General features: G+C 36.3%; 1 protein-coding gene across 3 annotated transcripts in view; it reads right to left on the bottom strand.

Annotated features, from left to right (window-relative positions):
- PRTFDC1 (phosphoribosyl transferase domain containing 1) overlaps positions 1–19618 on the bottom strand; it is a 39458-nt gene extending 19840 nt beyond the window's left edge. For all 3 annotated transcript variants that reach the window (XM_031059334.1, XM_005423892.2, XM_031059333.1), the window contains exons 1-3: positions 19425–19618; positions 17238–17421; positions 688–753 (exon numbers count right to left, since the gene is read on the bottom strand). In XM_031059334.1, the coding sequence (XP_030915194.1) occupies positions 688–753; positions 17238–17421; positions 19425–19603 (429 nt within the window). In that variant the 5' untranslated portion in view covers positions 19604–19618. The remainder of the gene's footprint in view (positions 1–687; positions 754–17237; positions 17422–19424) is intronic.
- Between the last annotated feature and the right edge of the window lie 985 nt (positions 19619–20603).

The following is a 20603-nucleotide window of genomic DNA, read 5'->3' on the forward strand; positions in this document are numbered from 1 at the left end:
CTGCACATACAGTACGAATAACAAGATAAGTATTATGTTGCCTTAGTGCATAAGTAAAGAATCCATTTTTGACCATTTGCCACACAGACTATTTGCCTAATGAAATCAGCCTTCCTTCCTCTTCAAAGTACTGCTTTGTATTACCATGGTTGGATGAAAATGGCCTTTTCACTGCCTCTAACCACTCTCTCTCCTCATCACAAGGCTCAAGCTTAGTGCAGATTCAGTCATATAGCCAGCCTGATGCTGAAATAAAAAATCCCATTTGATTCTCTGAGTGAAAGGCTCCACAACTGAATTTTGTGCAGTAAGCAAAATGGTATTAAACTCATATGCTGAATTCAACAGAGATATGCACTGTGCAGTTTGCTTGTATGCACCCACTGAAGGCAAAAACCCAAAGCTCCATGACATAAACAAGCTAAAGGGAAACATTACAGCACAAATTTTGCCCACAGTCTCACTGATGGTACATGTATAACTACTGGAAAATCCTGCACAAGGATGGAGAGGCTACACTCTGACCTTTTTGGGCATCTGCAATCTGAAAACAGTGTCATCATGGCAATTTAATACAGAAGAATAAATAACTTTGATTCCAGTATTAGTATCTGACAAAAATTATATAGCTCTTCTCAAGTATTTTCAGTGAATTTATTTTCTTTCTTAAATATAAAACGAACAAACCTTGCCAGTCAACTTTGAAAGATCATCTCCTCCAATTATCTGCATATCTTGCATAGACTGATCATTCTGAAAGAAGAAAAATAAAACTTTGAAATTGGTTGTAACTGTACAAAATAAAAATATAAATGTTACCTTTTTTTAAAAAAACTTGATTACTAGTCTTAGTTATGAATATTTTCTAATGCTTGTTAGTATTGGTGTACAAGAAAACCCCGCTCTCACTTCTTCCTGTGGCTTCCTGCATCTCCTGCTTGTTTTTAAGCCAACATCAGACTCTAGGGTTTACTGGACTAGAAAAAGTTGCATTTTTCTTTTTAAAATAGTGTTCCCTTGTTTGCTATTTCTTAGTATGACAAGGGTTGAGTAACATATTTATCCCTTTCAAAATGGGAGGACAGGAGCATCTCAACATTTGACCAAACACCTGTAAGCACATTCTTGGTTTGGAACAGTTTTTGGAAACACAGGCTAAATGTGTTTACATGTCAGCTCTTTTTGGAGGAATTCACTTCATTTTCTTCAGGGGAAAAAAGTTTTGCAAAATTTATCACTTACTATCAAAAATATTTTCAGTGTGCCATAGAGTTTCCAGGGCTTCATTTATTCAACTGACTCAAAGATAAAATCCTTGAGGTCAATTACTTAAAAGTGGCCAATCAGGTTGAACTAAATGCAACAGAATAGTATGTTTTGATTTTCCTGTTAAAAAAGTTATTTTTTAAAGAATTCTTTTTTTGCTGAATTTGTTTTACAGACATTTCTAGTTGAAATTCCTTCTGATGGAAAATTCTCAACCAGCTCTAGCTTCAATTTATTATCAGCAGAACACGAAGTTAAGATCACAAAAAGGAGACACATGGAAGCCCTGCTTTTAAGGCAAGACAAAAGAGGCCTTAAAGAAGGTGGCAAATTAAAAAATACACAGTCGTGGCCAGGCTATATGAACTTTTCAGAAAAAGCAAGAGCAGAAATAAGTATAGTTAATGTGGGTTTTTTGCCAAACTGATGCATGTGCTAATCTAATCTTCCTACCCATAGGAAGATAGCATTAGTCCAATTTTAATAACAGCTCCAGTAGCACAATGTGACACTGTGGTTTACTGGTAACACCAGGAAGCTTCATCATTACAAACTACTGACAAATATACAATACTTGGATTCTCTGCTTTTATTTCCTAAATCCCAAACTCTGAAGACAAATGTTTTTCCACAGGTAAATAGTGGCACATCAGGATTCAAAATGTGGGTGAAGATCTACTGGACTAAAGAGCTGTTCTTCTTCCCTTCCCAAATCAGGACAAGCAGAGGCAGCACTCAGAGGGTCAGAGCAGCCCCCCTGTGCACCACACCTGTCCATGCTCCCAGCCCAGGTGGCAGAAGTTTGGGGACTTCCAAGCACTTTGCAGATACCTGACCACAAGCAATCTGGCAGGAACTATTTGTGGCCCTCATGGGAATGGATTGTCTAAGTTAAATCAGCCTTCCTGAGTAACTGTAAGCAAAGGTTGTCAAATTGCCCAGATGAGAATTTCTCCAAGTTTGCATTCTGCAGACCCACCAAAAGGCTTCCTGGCTTTCACTCAGACTCTACTCTCCACAAAACTCTCACACCACAGCTTTGTAAGAGGTCCTTAGCAGTCATTGCTTTAAAAGACAGTTTTTAGACCTGCCTTCACTTTTCCTGCACCGGATCTGGGAGCTTTAGATAAATTTCATGCTGCTCTGATCCGTTTCCTGGGAAACAGAGCTAGAGCAGCAATGAAGGTTACATCCCATACATTTTCTAATATAAGTTTCAATATTTCTTTTATTTTCGTAAAGAAAAACAGAAAAAAAGTCCAAACAACAACAAAACAAGTAACTGATTTCCTCAGAAGATTATTTTAAAACTAAGTAAAAAGCGGAGATTTAGAAGATTTTAAGTTCAGGCTTAAAAGCATAAGTCTTTTGTTGTAAAGCAAGACAGGTCACTCTTCAAAAGTCAGGCATGTATTCAAGACTATTATAAGACTATAAAAAGCAGATTTTTTCTAATATCTACCACAGCATGTGTAACCAAGGCACTGACAAAATATTTTTTCATTTCCAAATGAGAAAGTGTAGAATTTCATTAGCAACCAGCACACAAGAATTACTGAAGAGGCAGTTTGCCCTTAAGCTGCTAGCTGAGAAACAGAAAGAGAAAAAAAGATAACAGTGAGGTGCAATGATTAATGAATTTATTTATTTTTCACAAAAAAAACCCAAACCCTGTCTTTCTACAGTATTCATAGCAGCACCGTTTCCTTTGCATTTGGTATTTCTGGCTTCAACTGAAAGGAAGATGCTGAAATAGCATCTTCATTGCTGGCAAGCAGCTAAGCAAACACAAAAGCCATTGAGAGCAGGGGGATCACAGCATCCCGTCAGGCTCTGCATTCACACGTCGGCTGCTGGGACACAACTGCACACATTTATGAAAACCCTGGGGTTCTACTGGAGAATGAGTGCTGGCAAAGGACAAGGCTGGGTATTCATGGTCCCTAAAACCATATCATTTTCTATATGGTTTTTCTATATGCAGCTCAGAACCCTCCAGCCAAGGTATTTTCAAAAAAATTAAAGAAATTCCTTGCATCACACTGGAGAGCAATTCTCTTGCTAAAAAAAAAAAAAAAAATTCAGATAATTGATTTTAATGCCATTTATAACTATCTGCATTTATCACTTAACTCATGTTGTAAAATACATACCTGCCAAACAGCAACGCTCAATACCATGGTGTGACATTACCCTGATCAAAATGTTCACATAGATAATTTGCACACTATGGTTGCCATGGGAACCTCTCAGTGCATTTTTTTTTCCTGAGTCCTCAGTTTATAATCTCAAAATAACACCGCACTAAATGTTAAGTATAAGGTAAAATGAATGTCAGGAAAGAAAAAATCTGTTTCATTCAGTACCAATTAATGTCAATTCAGAACTGTTTGTTTAATTCTCATGGTCTCAAGTCATTCAGACCTTCTTTCTTCCTTTGTGAGTTGTTCCAACGATATAATTGAGTCGCTGAGATTTCTTATAAATGCAGAAATATGAATTGAAGCTCCATTTTCTGTCACCCAAAATTCCTCTACACTTCTTTTCTAATATTCCTAAACCCTATCAACCCTTTTTTCTTTTTAATATTTGACATTAAATATATTGGCTTGGATAGAGACAGCTCTAAATCATGCTATATTTTGGTTAATGTAGCACAAAATTTAATGCAGCTGTTTCTGACAAGACGTGATGCACCATGTCACATCCCCACACCTCATCCCAAGCTATATTTCTATGGTTTTTTGGCGCTTAATACATCTGCATTTTCAAGAATAAATCTCCATTTCTTTGGTTTTAATTACTGGGTTGTGGTTTTTCACTTGTTCATCTTTGTTTTATAATTTTAGTGAATTCTAGGAATAATTGATTAATTAAAGCAAGACTGTTATTTCCACCACCATTTTTCATGGCACACAAGATAAAACTTTAGCTTTCTATGTAGATTGGAAGTATACATATTTAAATTCCATCCATACTAAGTCATGTGTTTTGAGCTGGGTGGGGCACAGAATTATTACATCTCTTTTACATCTCTTGAGATCAACACTTGGACATAGTTCAAATTACAAGTGAAATGAGTTGGGTGGTCTCAGGAAAATTCATTATAAACAGCATTGCTCATCTGAAAATTGCACCAAACTGTGAACATCTGTTACTCTTCTGAAGAAAAAGAATCTGGAATACATTAATACTGGGCTCAGTGAAACAAAGATTCTTTAATCATGGCAAAGAAAGCTTTAACAGAACAGTTTAAAATCATAACTAAATTATTAAATATGGACACAAGGTCATTATCACACATCTAATTACTACAGTCTGCAGAGTTCATATAGAATTTATTTTAAAATGTGGTTACCTTTTTCTCCCACAATTCATCAGGGAAACTCAAAACAAAGAAGAATGTGACCATCAGGCCTATTCTATGTTGTTTTTGTCCCCTTGGGTGATACAGCAGATTCTCCAACTGGGGAATTCCCATTAGGACAGGTCTCTTTCACTTCACATCATCATTCCACCTCCTACAACTCAGTTTTCCAGAAAGGTTTTGACCAAAAAGAAGTCAATGATAGACCATTCAGTTGTCCCTCGGATCCTAGTATGTTACTAAATTGCTTTGCAACCTGCCTCCTGAGAAATATGAATAAATTGGTGGGGAAGTATCAGTATGGCAGTTACAGGATCTGTTAACCTATTTTGGCTAATAGGTAAAGTCAAACTGATATACAAAATATAGGCTATGAAATACCCTCAGTGATTCAGCAGAAAGTTGAGTGGTGGTATATAAAATGCTGTACTTAAAAACAACATCCACTTGAATCAATACAATTTTGGGTTTCTTCTCTCAAGAACAACAGCTAAGAACAAAAGACCTCAAAGGTGTAGAAAATGAGCTGACTATTTTCATGGCAGGCAGCTAGAGGGACTATCCAGGCTTAAGCAAGAACAACTAGTTCAGAGGGTAACTAGTGAGTACTGTTAATCTGGAGACTTGTACAAATGAGTGGGAATGATGTGAATCACTTCCCAGTAAAGACTGGAAAGTTTGCCTTCCTTTACCCAGAACGAAATGTATACCAAAGGCAACCTTTGGGGTACACCCACATTCAAAATAGTCAAGTGCCAGGTCACTGATATATTTTTAAGAGGTGCCTTGAATACCTTGCAAACAATCCAACAATGCTGAGCCAAGTGGGAATGGAATGCAGTAAACTGGCACACACCCACTGCCAGAACACCCCCTTTCTGCAAGGATGTACAGGTACATGTGCACTGAAGGACTGACAGCTTGGAGCAGCTCTGAGAGCTTTAAAGCTGCTTTCCTGAGCTGACCACACCACTGACTGCACTGAACCTGGTCTTATTGCTATTGCCAGGATAACAGATGATAGCAAGTTTTAAACTGCTGTAGATGTACATCTAGCAGAGTTCTCGTTGCCACAGTGTAAGACATATTTAACTTCTGTAGGGGTAGATCTACAATGTAACTCATGTAAAGATTTACTTATTTTTTATTCTATTTCTTCCTTGTTGATATTCCTTAACTAAAAGCTCCACCACTCAGGTTTGGAACTGCTTCAAACTCAAGCTAGTCTATCCAGTTCCAGGGAAGGCCAGAGTTTTGCAATGAGGAAGTTGGCTTTGGACAGAGAAAGACAAACAATGAACTTACTGACAGCAAGGTATTCCTTATCAGCTGACCTGTGGTAACACTTGGGTATATTTCTTCCCTACTGTAAAAGCAAGGCAGGTCATTCTGCTTTAACAACACTCCAGGAAACAGTAAATTATTAAACTTCATAAATGAAATTGCTGGTAATCATCTGTTCAGACACTCAGCAATTTTTTGTGTACCAGGGCCCCTGCATGCCTTCTCTGTATTTAATCAAAGGAAGGTAAGCTATCTTAAAAAAGGGCCAAACTGTCATAAATCGAAGCAGAACTCAGACCACTTAACTTGGCTAATAAGGATTGTAGGCAATAAATTATTTCACTTTTTAATTTCTGATTTAGCAATTAAATTTTCAATACTTGCTTAGCATTGGTTAAATGGGTTCTTTTGTTTAAGAATGAGGCAGTAAGATGTCAGCACCACATATCACCATATGGCAGAAACAGCACCCAAACACTTAAAAAGTTCAGCAAGAACTGAAATCAAAAACATACTATAACAAAGATTTTTACTTGTATGCATATCATAAACACAATAAATCCTCAAAATGCAGGTTAGTTTTCACATACTATAATCTGAGATTTCCTTGTACTCTTGCTTATTTTTATTCTCTAAGATAATATTTAAAACATAGAAATTAAATCTGTGTATGTTTCAGGATAAGAAAAGGTATTAACAATTTCACAGGGCTCTTCAGTCATGCAAGGTAAAGTTCTGATCACATAATTTTTCTCCAGAGATGGGAAGCAAATAAATTTTAAAACTTAAAGGTAAAAGAAAAATTTAGGAAGCATACCCTCCAGAACTGCCATAGTCCTACACAGGTACTCCTTTTGGGCTGCCAGGGGGCATTGCTAAGGGTGTGTGTACTTTTTGTGATACTAATGTAATACCAGCCCACACTCTAGGAATAGCTGACTTGGGATGCTTTTCCTCCTCAGCTCCATAAGCCAAAGAGAGTAAGGAAAATTCTCCTCCTGCTATAGTAATGCAAAAGTCATTGAGGTCATCAATCATGCTATGGCCAACTACACCGGACTTGGGTAGGAAAATGTCCATTTGGATTCAAGTCTGCAATAACTGGAGTATCTGTCTTTTGCCCAGTTATTATTTAGCATTAAATGCATGAACATTACAGCAGTGGAACTAGAATTAATGTTTCCCAGCCTCAACAGAGGATCTTAGCATGCCAGCTCAGACACTACTAGATCCACATGTATGATCTTACCCCATTTTTTAAACTGTGTTGTGAATTGATGATCAAAAGTAAATGAACATTGTGAAAAAACATACAGTGAGTTTGTAGCTCTGTACTAAAAAGCCTGTCCACCTGGGGATTCTGCAAGCACAAGAGAAAACAGCTTTCTCTATAATAACCAGAAAGTGCTAACCTTCTGACCCTGACTATCACTAGTTCCTAGAATCTGATGATAAAGCAGAGATAGAAAAAGAATCTTGAACTTTGTCAAATAGCCACAGGCTGAGAAAACAGATAAATAGGTGTAAGCAAACTCACAGAAGATGAGTCTGATAAAAACCTCAAATGCTTAGTCCCTTCCAGCAATCTGGAGCTTAGTTTATCATTGATTCTCACAAATCAGTAGCACTCTTTTCCATACTACTGTGTTTAGTCCCTTGGCTAATGACAACTTGGAAACTTTTGACAGCACATATATTCTTTGTGAATTTTCTTGCACAGTTGTTTTATAGTATCCCATCTTTATTTAAATATTTTAACTTCTGTCTATCAAATGAAGAGGGAAAAGAACTTTGTATCAGTCACACAGATCAGTACTGCAGTTACAGAGGAGTTCCTGTTATTGCCATATTCCTTTAGAGTTACCCTTTTGTTCTATGCCTCACAGACCCACTGGGGTGTGACACTGCATGAACACTACACATGTTACAATCTGTTTTAAGAAACAGCATCTAAGATGCCAGTAAAAGGGAGTCATCAAATTCCTTGAGAAAAATTAGAACCCTCTGGCTTCTTTTAATTAGTTTTGCCCCATTTCAGATATTAATATGAAAAACTCCCATATTAAATGGTACTGCTAGCATCCAAGTAATGTGATATTTTTCCAATGCATAAACATGTCACAGTCCTTTCAAACTCATCAGATCTTATTTCTACAACAGGATTAGTGACCATTAAGTTCTGGACCTATCTTACACGTAAGATCCTATATCCCTGTCACTGTAAAATCCATGAAGCAGGATGACATATAGTATTGCTGCAAATGCCATAACTTAGTATTGCTTGGTATGTTTTTGGTAGGATATGAAACAAAACATTTTACTAAACTAAACTTCCATATTTTATGCTTTATAAGAAACCACTGCTTTACAACAAATACCGTATTCAGGGGAATCTAATTCTTTGAAAATATGAACAGTTGGATGCTTCTAATAAAATCCCTTGATGCTTTGAATCTATTCTAAAAGTGGTCAGTTTCAAAAACATCTACACTCTTAAATGGTAAGATTTCAGGAACCTGGATTGCTTGAAAATACCAAAGATTTAAGCTCACAAAAAACCCCACTCATATAAAAAAAACTTAAGAAAAAGGAACTTCAGACCTTAAACTCCATTTATACATAGTAGCTGTACCCTATGCAATATACTGTAATCCAAGACATTTATTTCAAATTAGAAGATATTTTTCAAAAGAAAACATTACAGCTTCTAAGAAAAACGTGACCCTTGGGGGCACAAATTTCTCAAAAAACATTACAAAATACCTCTATGGAGTTTATATTAGATCTGAAATCCAAAAGAACATAGTACCAACCCACAACAGAGGAAATTATTTTTTTTTAATTTTAAGCAAGAATTCCATAGCTAAAAAATCACATACCAGTATAAAGGAAGGTAATACCTAAGCTAGAAATGATAGATAAAAATGAAAAGTATCGTAAAAAGCATGTAGTTACTTGCTTTAATATGCTCCATAAATGCTTTAAAACAATACTTTGATACTTCTGGAAAGTTGTAGGACAGCTCAGTATCACTTTGCCTTCACTGACACATCTGCTCTAGTTCTATCCCCATGGCAATCAAGCCACTTCCTACTCAGTTCTCCCTTGGCTGAGTTGTTTGGCTCCCCCAAATCTTTCATATGTGAGTCACCGACACACTTACTCATACTTTAAAAAAATCACTAAGATTTCAGATGGTGCTAACATATTCAAGTGATGTGTAGGTGTGTTATCTGATCCATACAGTTACAAAGATCATCCTCTATAAGTAAGTTTTACATTAGAGATAAACTGGATAAACTGACTGTATGATAGACTTATGTCCTTTCCTGAACTATACCCACAAATTAACACCTACTTACATTAGAAGTAGCATCTCAAGCCCCTAAGCACAAAATAAAACTGTATGTTTTACTTTAAATAAAACACTTTCTTTGAGCAAGAAATGAATTAAAGCTCTCATATCTCACAACTCTGCCACCACATTAAATGGAAGGTGTAGATGCCATGTAGGTGAAAAGAGAGCATTTGCCTCCAGACCTAAGAAATTTCAAGACCCTGACTTTTAGGTTTACATTTTATTCCATATAGTATGGCCTTCTTCAGTTTATCTTAGAACAATATGACAACTAGCCTGGTACACAAAAATAACTAGAGTTGAAATATCCACACTCCTTGCGATACCTTTGAGGAGCATCTCTCAAGTAAAGCAGTGAGCGAGTCTGAGGCTTGCACACATGGTACTGAGGGTCCCTTGACTATGGGCAGACTCATTTTTTCCAGCAAGAACTGTGCTGACTAAAGAATTTACTGCCCACAAGCTGTCCCCAGCTGCTTGTAAGTCTCCCTCTGGCAGGGGCTATTGAGATGTATGTGTGCATCTGGGTTGCTAAAAACAAATCCAGCAAGCTCAAGCAGTCCAAATAGAAATTCTCTCCTAAGTGCTGTTATCTGGGCTGAAAGAGGTTAGGGAGCTCAGGAGCAGCTGAGCTGGCCTGTGTGACTGCCTGGAGGGCACTGCAGTCCCTGGGGAATGGGGACAGTCACTGCTCCAGCCAGTGCAGGTGCAATCAGAAAAGAGACGCACCTCCAGTGCCACCTCCAGTGCCTGAGTTCTCACAGCAAGCCACTGTACCTGATGTACACATTAACCTGGCAGGAGAGTTTACTCTCAAAGTGCCTGAATGGTGCTGCTACTCTCATAACACCACCCACAACTTAATGAAAGAGACTGTCATTCTTCTCATTAGATTTTTGTGAAATTCTTTTAAAATTTCATCAGCTGGCTGCAAGAACAAGCTTTTGGGATGACTTCCACTACCAACACATTTTCAGCTATTTCTCTGAAAAGTTTGAGTGTCTCTGAGGCTGATATTTTGCAGTAAGACACTGCTGTATGTTGATGTGGGGTTTTTTTCTTTCATGAAGAATATTCTATTTTTAAACAAGTCTTAACACTTGAAAAAGGAACATTTGGACACAGTGTGGAGAACTGTGAATTGTAGAATCTCCAAACACTCAACTCACAAAAAATATTATCTGTTTCCACTGTTCATCACCTTCTAAAGCATCTCAGGTCATACTAAATTTCAGAAAATAACTGAAGTATAAGAGATACAGGGAGAGCACCAATGCCTGCTTAAGATTTGGGACTGTCTTTGGCTTGGAGCACTAAAAGACCTTTTACTTACTTGTTTTAGCAGGTCTGGGAATCTCATGGAACTTTCACTCAAAAAGATACTACTGCTTCAGAATGTTAATGCTATTTAATCCATTCATAGACAAAGAAGGAGCACAGAGATGAAATCCCTTTGGCAATTCAAGGAGCAGACTTCCCAAATCTCTCATCGTTAGCTTGCCCATAAGACATCTCTCTGGCAACACCATCTACAATCAACAGAACATATCTCTCAGAACAGCATCAACCTTGACACTGGTAGCTTCTATGGACTAAATTATGTCATATTTCTGCTGCCCATTAGCATCTAAAACTATCATGCTGCAAAATTCTCTGTAGAGCTGTTCACTGTCTGCAGTGGTGACTGCAAGACCTGAAAAAGGTTAAGAATATATTTTAGTTTTTGAATGTCTAGTACACACACAATCTCTCTCCAAATTAAACAAACCACAAATCACTAATTTTCAAATTAAATCAAATTTTTGATTTGCAGGTCAAATGTATAATTCACAGATAATTTGGAGTTCAGTCCTGTAAAATTATGGTAGAACTTGGCTTTAAAGCCGACAGGAACTCATTCTATCAGGTAGGCTCCAATTTGTAATTCTTCCATGGCCACTCAGCATCAATATGATGATGCAGTCATCAGCTAAACTGTGTACATGAAGCAAAATAAAGGGAACTCACAACCTGCCCAAAAGAAAACCGGTAAGTACAAAAACTAATGTGAATTCTCTTTCATCTCTGCATGTATATTTTTCTCAGGAGATCAGAAGTTGTGTTCACCTGTGTGACACAGCAATGGAGATAAACAATCATTGTAACACTGGTGTGGAGTCTGGGTATAGACATGAATCACTAAATGCATGCAAGACAGTTGTTTCTTCTGTGTTGTTAAATTAATAACAGCATTTTGAGACTACCTGCTTTTTCAGCATGATTTCAACATATTACTTTTGAATGCAAAGTTCATAATGATCTTAAAAAAGCCAAGTTACATACAGTAAAAATACACTGAATAAGAATGGGTTATTATGAAAAGTAGGACTGTACATTTTATACCACTCTGATTATAGTCTGATGCTTCATTCTGTTGAGTCTTTTAGGAATTAAGTACACTCATTTGGTGTATGAGAAGGAAAGGTGCATGGCAGAAAAAGAAATTATTTTACTGCATTTACCAAGCTTTCAACTTACTCATTACGAAATCCCTCTGTTTCCTTACTCCTACAGCAGAGAGATTTAGCAAAACTATTTACTGAGATGGCTTCATATAGCAAAACCATTCAGATTTCTACTAAACAATGCTTGTTTTGTTGCTTGTTTTCAGATTCTTGCAGCACTAATAGTCCTGTTTATGCCAAGACTAATAACCAACAATTGTAAATATGTTTCAAACAACTGGAGGCTGAAGAGGAAACAGATCATATCAATGAATATGTTTGTGAACTGAATTCAATGCAACCATTGTACATGGATTACAATTCAGCAGTCACATTTTTACATTTTTTTATTAGTTATGTTCTGGAAACCATAAATAATGTACTCATTTGAAAGAATTACATGAATTGACCAAATCTACATAATCCTCTAGAAGTTTCCTCTGAAGTTCATTCATATTTGCAGCATCAAACACATCTCTGGGCAACATGTTCCAGTGCCTCACCACCTTCATAATAAAAAAAATTCTCCCTTCTATCTAGTCTAAGCCTACCCTCTTTCAATTTAAAGGCATTTGCCCCTGTCCTATCATTCCATGGCCTTGTAAATGTGTCTCTTCACCTTTCTTTCTTCCCCTTTCAGATACTGGCTGTCTGCTCTAAGGTCTCCCCAAAGCCTTCTTTTCTCCAAGCTGAACAACCCAACTGAATCAGTCTGTCTTCCCAGGAGAGGTGCTCCAGACCTGTGACCATGTATGTTGCCTCCTCCAGACCCCCTCCAACAGATCCTTGTCTTTGCTGTACAGAGGATTCCAGAGCTGGATGCAGTGCTCCAGGTGGGGTCCCAAAGTTATTTAAAATAACAGAATTTGTTATAGCAATGTCATTTCAAAATAACAGAGATGGCTGCTCTTCTGCCACTTTAGTCCACAATTATAACCAAACAAATCACAAAAGACACTTAAGAAAAAATAACAATCTCATTCCTCTTTTACTTCTCCATGATTTTCAGTGAAAAAAGGTTATGCCACCAAGATTCACTTGTCCTTCCCCAAGATGTGAGCTTTACTATCGTATCTATTTTATAAAATATAGTAATTAAGAGAATTAGATAGATATCTATGGACAACCATATGGGAATACTAAACATTTTACAAGAAGAGGTAGCAATGCATGTAGAAAGCACACTGGTCTGCCTAATAAAAGTGTGTGGTGTTTGCCTAATAAATGTGTGCCTAATAAAAGTGTGGTGTTTCTCCTCTCTTCCCTCAGTCCCCACCACCCGTTTCAACAATGACTCTTCCTATGATTCCTTCTCTTTTTAGCTTTCATCATCTATCTACTACAGAAGTCTTAATTCACATTACCTTCTCTTCTGAGAGGCTGCGGAGAACTTCTCAAGAAAGTCTGCATACTCCCTCTACTTCTAAATTTTTTCAATTCCATTTAAAAATTGAGCTTTAACTTAAAGGTCCCATTTGGCATAGCCATGGAACAGGATTAGGTGACACTGCTGCATCTCTTGGTTGGGGATTAGACTTGCTAAACCAGAACATCATCTTCTCTCTGAAGATGTAATTCAACCTTTACCTTTCCAGCTTGTCCTAAATTGTCTCTTCCACACTTAACAAAGAGAAGCTCTAATTATTGTTTATGAATAGTCTACTCTTCTGCTACGCTTCTTATAGTGTGTGTTTTTACTAAAACATATCTTATTCAGCCCTTCTCTTCATGACATCCACATCCTTCTATTTTTTGTTCATTCTCTCTTTTGGTTCATCCTCAAACATTCTTCCTTGTCTAGTCCTATCATTTAACTAAAAACACCATAGTAGAACATCTTCCTAATTTATCTGTTCTACTTCCCTCTGGATTCTTCCTGATCAGTTCTTTGATCTCCTGAAGTTATCAATATCACAAATGTATTATGGAATTTCTGGCTCCACCATCTCTCCTGCTAGGGCCACATTCTCCTTAGATGACATTCCCGAACTCAACTTCTTCCACCATTACTTTTCATCTTTGACATCAACATACCATGCTTCTGAAAATAATTTTGAATTCTCCTTTCAAACTGAAACCCTCACCCATTTTCAACTTCCAGAACTCCGATTCCCTGTGGAGGAACAATCACTCAGGGAAAAATCAGCATGGTGAAAATTGAATATAATAAATTTTATTCATCCAGTTTCAAAAATTTCTGCAGTCAATTCCACTGTTCCTGACTTGTACTAAAATCCAATATCTTAGAACCTAATATCTAAAAAGCTGCTAATTTCTCTCAGTTCTCATGTCAGTGTTGCCAGTTTTCCCCTAAAACTTGGCATGCATCTTCCTATATATTCATCATATTTCCCATTAGGGCTATTGTAGTGCTTCTTGATCTACCCACTATACTTCTTGCCTTGCTACTCTTGAGTTCATTCAAAAAAGTGTATGTTTTCTCTTCTCTGCCTCTTAAAACTCAGAGCTGCTTCTTTTCATTCATATTTCCATCTGGAAAATTCATTTGGTTTTCCTCTCCATCTACTTCCTGACTTTTATCCTTAACTCCACATGATCCTTCCTATCTGTTTACTCTTGAAATAATTTTTTCTAACTGTCATCTTGGTGCTTTCTTTTAATCTGCTCCTTGTAAAATACAGGAAAGTTTCTCACAAAAATGTAAAAATATTCAGGCATGTATGACAATATTTTGCAAACCAGATAAAACCATCCTGATTTTGGCAGTACAAGTAGCCACTCATCTCATTAATATCCAGAGAATCTGAATGTACTACGTTTTTTTTTAAACCCATTTATTTGCAGGAAGAAATCTTACAAAGAAAATTCATGCCCAGCTTTCAGCTACTTAATATGAAAGCAAATCCTAACATATTAAGTATAAATTCTGAAGTCTAAATTCTGTAACATCACGACAGGTTTGAAAAACAAAGAGCCATATAAAACTGGTCATATTTGCAATCTCCTTTACCTGTAATCATGTCTGTATGCCAAACAGCAAAGTGCAGCATTTTCCACTGATACCTGAGAATTTAGGGGTACTTTCACTAGTGCCAAGATCTGACTCTGGGTCACAATTACAACCCATTTTTGCTAACCTTTCTTGTAAAACCAAGAAATCCCACTTTGAATTACAGCCCCTAAAAATCAACTAACCTTTCAATATTGAAGCTGGAATGAGACAATACAAAAATCCCATGAGTTTGAGCTGAAATTAGTTGCTGGATTTAAACAGCTGGAGGGGGGAAGGGAGACAGGTCTGAAGGAAGCATATTGAGAGCAGCAGGACTCCCTTCAGGAGAGAAAGAGAGAACAGTTAGTAAAAGGAATCAGGATAAATAATGTGAGAAGAACAGTGTCTGTAAAATGAAAAAGGGATAAAAAGAGAGGGCAATACTAAGTCTTACTAGAAAGCGAAATAGAAAACACAGAAAAGAACAAAGGACTGGAACTGGTGATGCTCCAAGATCTTAAGTAGAGTCTTATCTCTAAAGCTGTAATTGTTGCCTCTGATTAAAGTGTAAAACACTGAGAAAGACAAGTTATTACAGAATAAACTAACATGGAGATTTGGGAGTTTCATGTAAGGCTGGGATAAAGAGTCAGACTAGGTACAGCGAGTTCCTTAAGTGATCTGAGCCCAGCTATGCTGACAAGGGGACATTCTCCAAAACCTGCAATTGCACAGGACACAACAACAACTCAAGATGCAAAGGATACTGGTGCTTTAGTCAGCATTATGTTTATGCACTTCTCATGGACTGCATCTACCAATATTAATGTCATTTCAAATTTCTACTGCAGTGTCATTCAGTGTCTCAGACCAGACAGGTATCAAGCACTGATCCAAGCACTAAATCAAGGACAGCTTCAACCTCTAAATACATGACACCTGTTTGGAAGTACATACAAGAAAAAAGAATATATTTTCAAAAATGCAAATGCAGGCAGCACTAGTTCTTGGGAAGGTGCTACCTTTCTGATACAGCATGAGGCTAGGACCAAAATATGCACAGCCACTAAGTGCTAAGATTATCTAAGACTTAGTATTGGTAACTGCCCCCTTGCATAATAAAATTCTCAGTGCTGTTTCAGCTTGACATAACATGCTTTTACATTATTTCCTAAGCTAAAGAGGTGAAAATTTACACACTTTCACAGTACACATCTCTTGCTGCTCATTGGGTATGGGTTAGTATGGCTAATAAGATTTGACCCCAAGGAAAGAAATTTAAGAACTAGGATATCTTCATACTGGATAAGAGATAACTCTATAGGAAAAGCACGTGCATTACCTACATGCCAGATGCAAAATAAAACACAATTTAAGTAATTCCTCTATTTGTTCAGCAGTGTTACTGAAGTGCTATTATAACTATGCAAAAAAACTGAGTAAAATTTCCATGTGCCATTATGTGGGACATTATGTAACATTATAATTTATTAATTATTTCTGTAATGCTGCTGACTACCTAGAAAATACATATGATTAGTATTTCTCACGTGGTTCATAGAACTAATTCTTGAAACTGAAGTCCTTGGACTAAATCCAAACCAAATGGCTATAAAAGGTACTCATTCACATTTTTTTCCACACTGAAAAAAAGTCAGACCAGGTCTGTGAAAGTTAGGAAAATTTTATAGTCACTGGGGTCAGAAGGAAATGCCAGCCAACAAACCATGGAAAGGATATAGAGTTGTTATTGTGGGAACTACTGGACACAGCAAGTTGCATTTCTGCAAGACACCTTATTATCACTCTATTTATTTAGTGTACTTCCTCAGACACTTCTACAACAATTTACTTATAGAAATGCTCACTCACTATGAAACATGCACTGCAAGATAGAATATAAATTTATAACTTCTACAATAAGATATCGTAGTTAGAGATTCTAAAAAATGCTGGCCATCTCACTATCATATCCTCAGTGACACAGATGAATTATTATTGCATAATTTCCTCTGAAGATAACAGGAGGGCTTGATGATTACTTCAACACTGAATAGCTTGTTTCATTTTCTTGTAGAACACTATCATCATCTGGTGGTATATTTTGCTGCTATGTAAACTGCATGCTATGAAGATGAAAGCATTTAATTTACTTAGCATTAAACATTTAGAAGAAGACATAGATCTACCACCTTGCAGTTATGCCAAACTATGTGGGGGTGGAAGATGCAGTAACATGAAATTAACTTGACAGAACTGCTGAGGATTTTGAGAACAAACAAATGCTGACATTTTACATGAATGAAATTTGAATACTTCTCTGTCCAGAAGTAAAAGACAGACTAAATAAAACAATATTCTCATTCATACTATCTACAAAGATAAAAAAAAACCTCACAGGTTTTTCAAACAAAAGTATTTTTCACATAGTTTTTCTTGTAATTTGAGGTGGAGATCTCACACGCAAAAGTAAATTATTTATTATGCTATTCAACCATTATCTACATAAATCAGTTGTTGACTTACGTGGTAACTTTTCAGTCTAACAAAATCAACTTTCATGGAGATGAACCTTTCTGAATTTCTGCTAAGATTTTTAATGTGCTCCACAAGATCAGCACAGAACTTGTAGCCACCTTTGAGGACACAGAGAACCACAATATCATTGTCTCCAATGTCTTGCATAATATCTTTTGCCAGTCGTTCTGTCCTGGGCAAAAAAAAATTAGAGATAAAATAACTTTAGATGCAGATGCTCTAAGTTCATGGTATGCTTTACAAACTATGATGAGTATAAAACTTGACTGGCATTGCTTAAGAAGCCTGACTTCACAGAATCACAAAGCGATTTAGGTTGGAAAAGACCTTCAAGATCTTCAAGCCCAACCCTTTGACTGATCACCACAATTTCAGCTAGACCAGAACAGTAAGTGCCATGTCGAGTCATTCCTTGAACACCTCCAGGAATGGTGACTCTGCCACCTTCCAGGACAGTCCATTCCAATGCTGGACTGGTTTTGCATCCAGCTCACAGATGGCAGATCCAAACAGTGATGGATGCAAGATACAAAGCACTTGAATCTAAGTTAACCTTAGATGCATAAAGTTAAGTTAAATTTACCTAATCATTTAAGTTAACCTTAAACGCATAAATTCCCCAGCTATACGAACAGGACCTACACATCTCAGCATATTTTGGGCTTATAAATATGTCAGAGAGTAGAGACAAAAGAATGTGAACTAGCCTTCCATTTTACCTCACAGGAATTATCAGTATAAAATATACCTGTACAAACCCCTAACTTGTTATGTTAGTTACTGCACAAGAGCAACAAATTAAGTGAAAGATAGGGAAGAATATTTGAAACTTTCATGCTGATTGGCTTTGGAAGATGCTACCCTTACAGTTTTAATAAAAATATACACAAAAACTAGAAAGAAATAGAGCATCAATAAAGAGCGTATATTATCACTATTCTGTACAGCTGTACTGCTTTATACAGCAGAAATGAAGAGTGCAAAGAGCTTCAGTGACTCGTTCAAGGTCCCACACAGGCAAATAATCGAGTGAATGCTCCAGTGAGCCCAGAACTGTGGGGTTCCCAAGCAAATCTATCCTCTCTGACAATTCTTCATGGCAAACACAATATGGCAGATGATTGGAAACAAAAGATACACATTTCTGCCACACAACGCTACTTACATTTTCAAGATAAAAATAATAAATATTAATCTTAATAATAAATGTAAATAATAAATATTAACTTTAAAGGTAGCATTTCTAGACTCCCAATAGGGTACTGGATCATTTCTAGATGTAATGAAGTATCAACAGAAAAATTAACAATGTTGTTTGATGTTTTGAGAAAAAACAGCTCAGTGCATTATATTCTGTAAACACTTCCACTGGAAAATTCTTTGATAGCTCTCTGAATTTGATTAGTAGTTTCAATGAGAGTGGACTTGTCAACAGAATGAAATTTATTAAATAATCCTATAATTTATCCCATGTATTTTATTATTACATTTTTCAGGTTTGGTTGGTTTTTTCTTTCTCTACCAACTGTAATACAGAAATCAATTTGCCCCTACATAAGTGCATTGATTGAACTTCAATGAAATCTGTGCATGGAGCAGAGAAGAATAAGCTCTAGACTGAAGATAATATACTAAGTATGAGAAACAGCTGTTGCTTCATTTCTACATCTTTTCTTTTTAATGCTGTAGTAAATTCCATATAGCAATAATTAGTATATTTTTATATGAGAAATAGAATATATTAGAAATATTAGATCATCTAACTTGATCTGAAATATATAATTCCTTTCAGTGTTGTAAGAATCAGTTACTTTACTGAAGATTAATAAAACAGTCTTTTATCATCTTTTATCAAGCCTGAGAATGGTGAAAACCTCTTATTAAGAAACATTTCTTTGATGAATTTTCACTTTTTATATTGTTCCTCAGATTGTTTGCAGTTGAAATTTCCAGGAATTCCATAGACCCCTTTATATGTTAAAAGTGCAGGAACTCCAGCACAGACAAAAATGTACTAATTTAAATTTCCAAATAAAAATATCCAAGTTTTTAACTTATAATATTTTAGGACCAAGATCATACATGCACTGTATATGGATGACATAGAAAAGCCCTTATAAAAGAATAATACTACTCACCAAATTATTTATTTAGTAACATTCAAGCTACACATACCTGTCAACAATAATGCCATGAGGAATGAGCACATATTCCAGGTCACCATAGTAGTGCTGAGGATAAGTGAACAAATCCAGACTGTATCCAGGCCAATTGTCTGAAATCTGAATATCAAACAGGACTGTCAAGAACACTTCATGGGGCTTGACATTATGTAACTGATACACAATCAGCATTCTAGTACACTCTGTTGGATGGATTCGTTGTGTGCCATACTTTCTTCCACTTACAATTTACTATTTTGCTTTTCCCATTAATTATTTTGATTCCTAGTATAACTCAGAAATCAAATGCTACAGTTTTTTACCCACAGAATGTGGGAAATGTCACCTGAAATTAGAAACAACTAGACAGACAAAGGAAATATTTATTACTAAACTAGTGGCAAATGTAAGTTTATAAGTATTTTCAAACTCAAAGTGCAAATATAATATTGCCAGTAAGAAGATATTTTCCAATGGGAGATTCAATGGTGGAATTAAAAGTCATAAAATTCTATATTAAAATTGTACATTTCTAGTTTAGAATGACTTAAAATCATAAATAAATAAATAGATAAGTATTCTACAGATGAAACAGCACATATGGAGAATAATTTATGTGGTTCATGGATGATATCTGTACAAATCAGTGAAAGACTGTACTTCTTGCCAAAGGTGAGGTTCTTAATTTAGATGTCATCAAAAATAAGTGATTACAAAATGTTTGCATCTCACCTCACTATGAAACTAGTCTGTAAATCCATATATTTACAGAAAAAACATTTTACAGATGTAATATACATTGGTTTTGTAAGTATCAGAATACAGAGATTAGATCTCACAACATACAATGGTGGTAGAGATTAAGTGGGTCAAAAATTAGCCAACAATTGACGGCTTCAGAAAGTTATGAAATGCAAAGTCTTCAGCACAAAAACTAAACAAACTCCAAAACAAACATTTTCCCTATTCCTTACGAAAGACAAGACCTGCAGGTTCACAAGGTACCTTGAAATCATTAGAAAGCTTTGCTTCAATACTGGCTCAAGATAAAAAGCAACACCTAACAGGTTTTCCTTACAATCATATTCCTCAAGTCACACATTGTCTTTCCACAGCTTGGCTACAGGAATCTTGAGTATAAGGAGAAATGGTGACAAACTTGCCATTGTGCAGTGCATGTCTTAATGGCATT

This window comes from Geospiza fortis, unplaced genomic scaffold (assembly GCF_000277835.1).
Source record: "Geospiza fortis unplaced genomic scaffold, GeoFor_1.0 scaffold75, whole genome shotgun sequence".
Classification (NCBI taxonomy): domain Eukaryota; kingdom Metazoa; phylum Chordata; class Aves; order Passeriformes; family Thraupidae; genus Geospiza; species Geospiza fortis.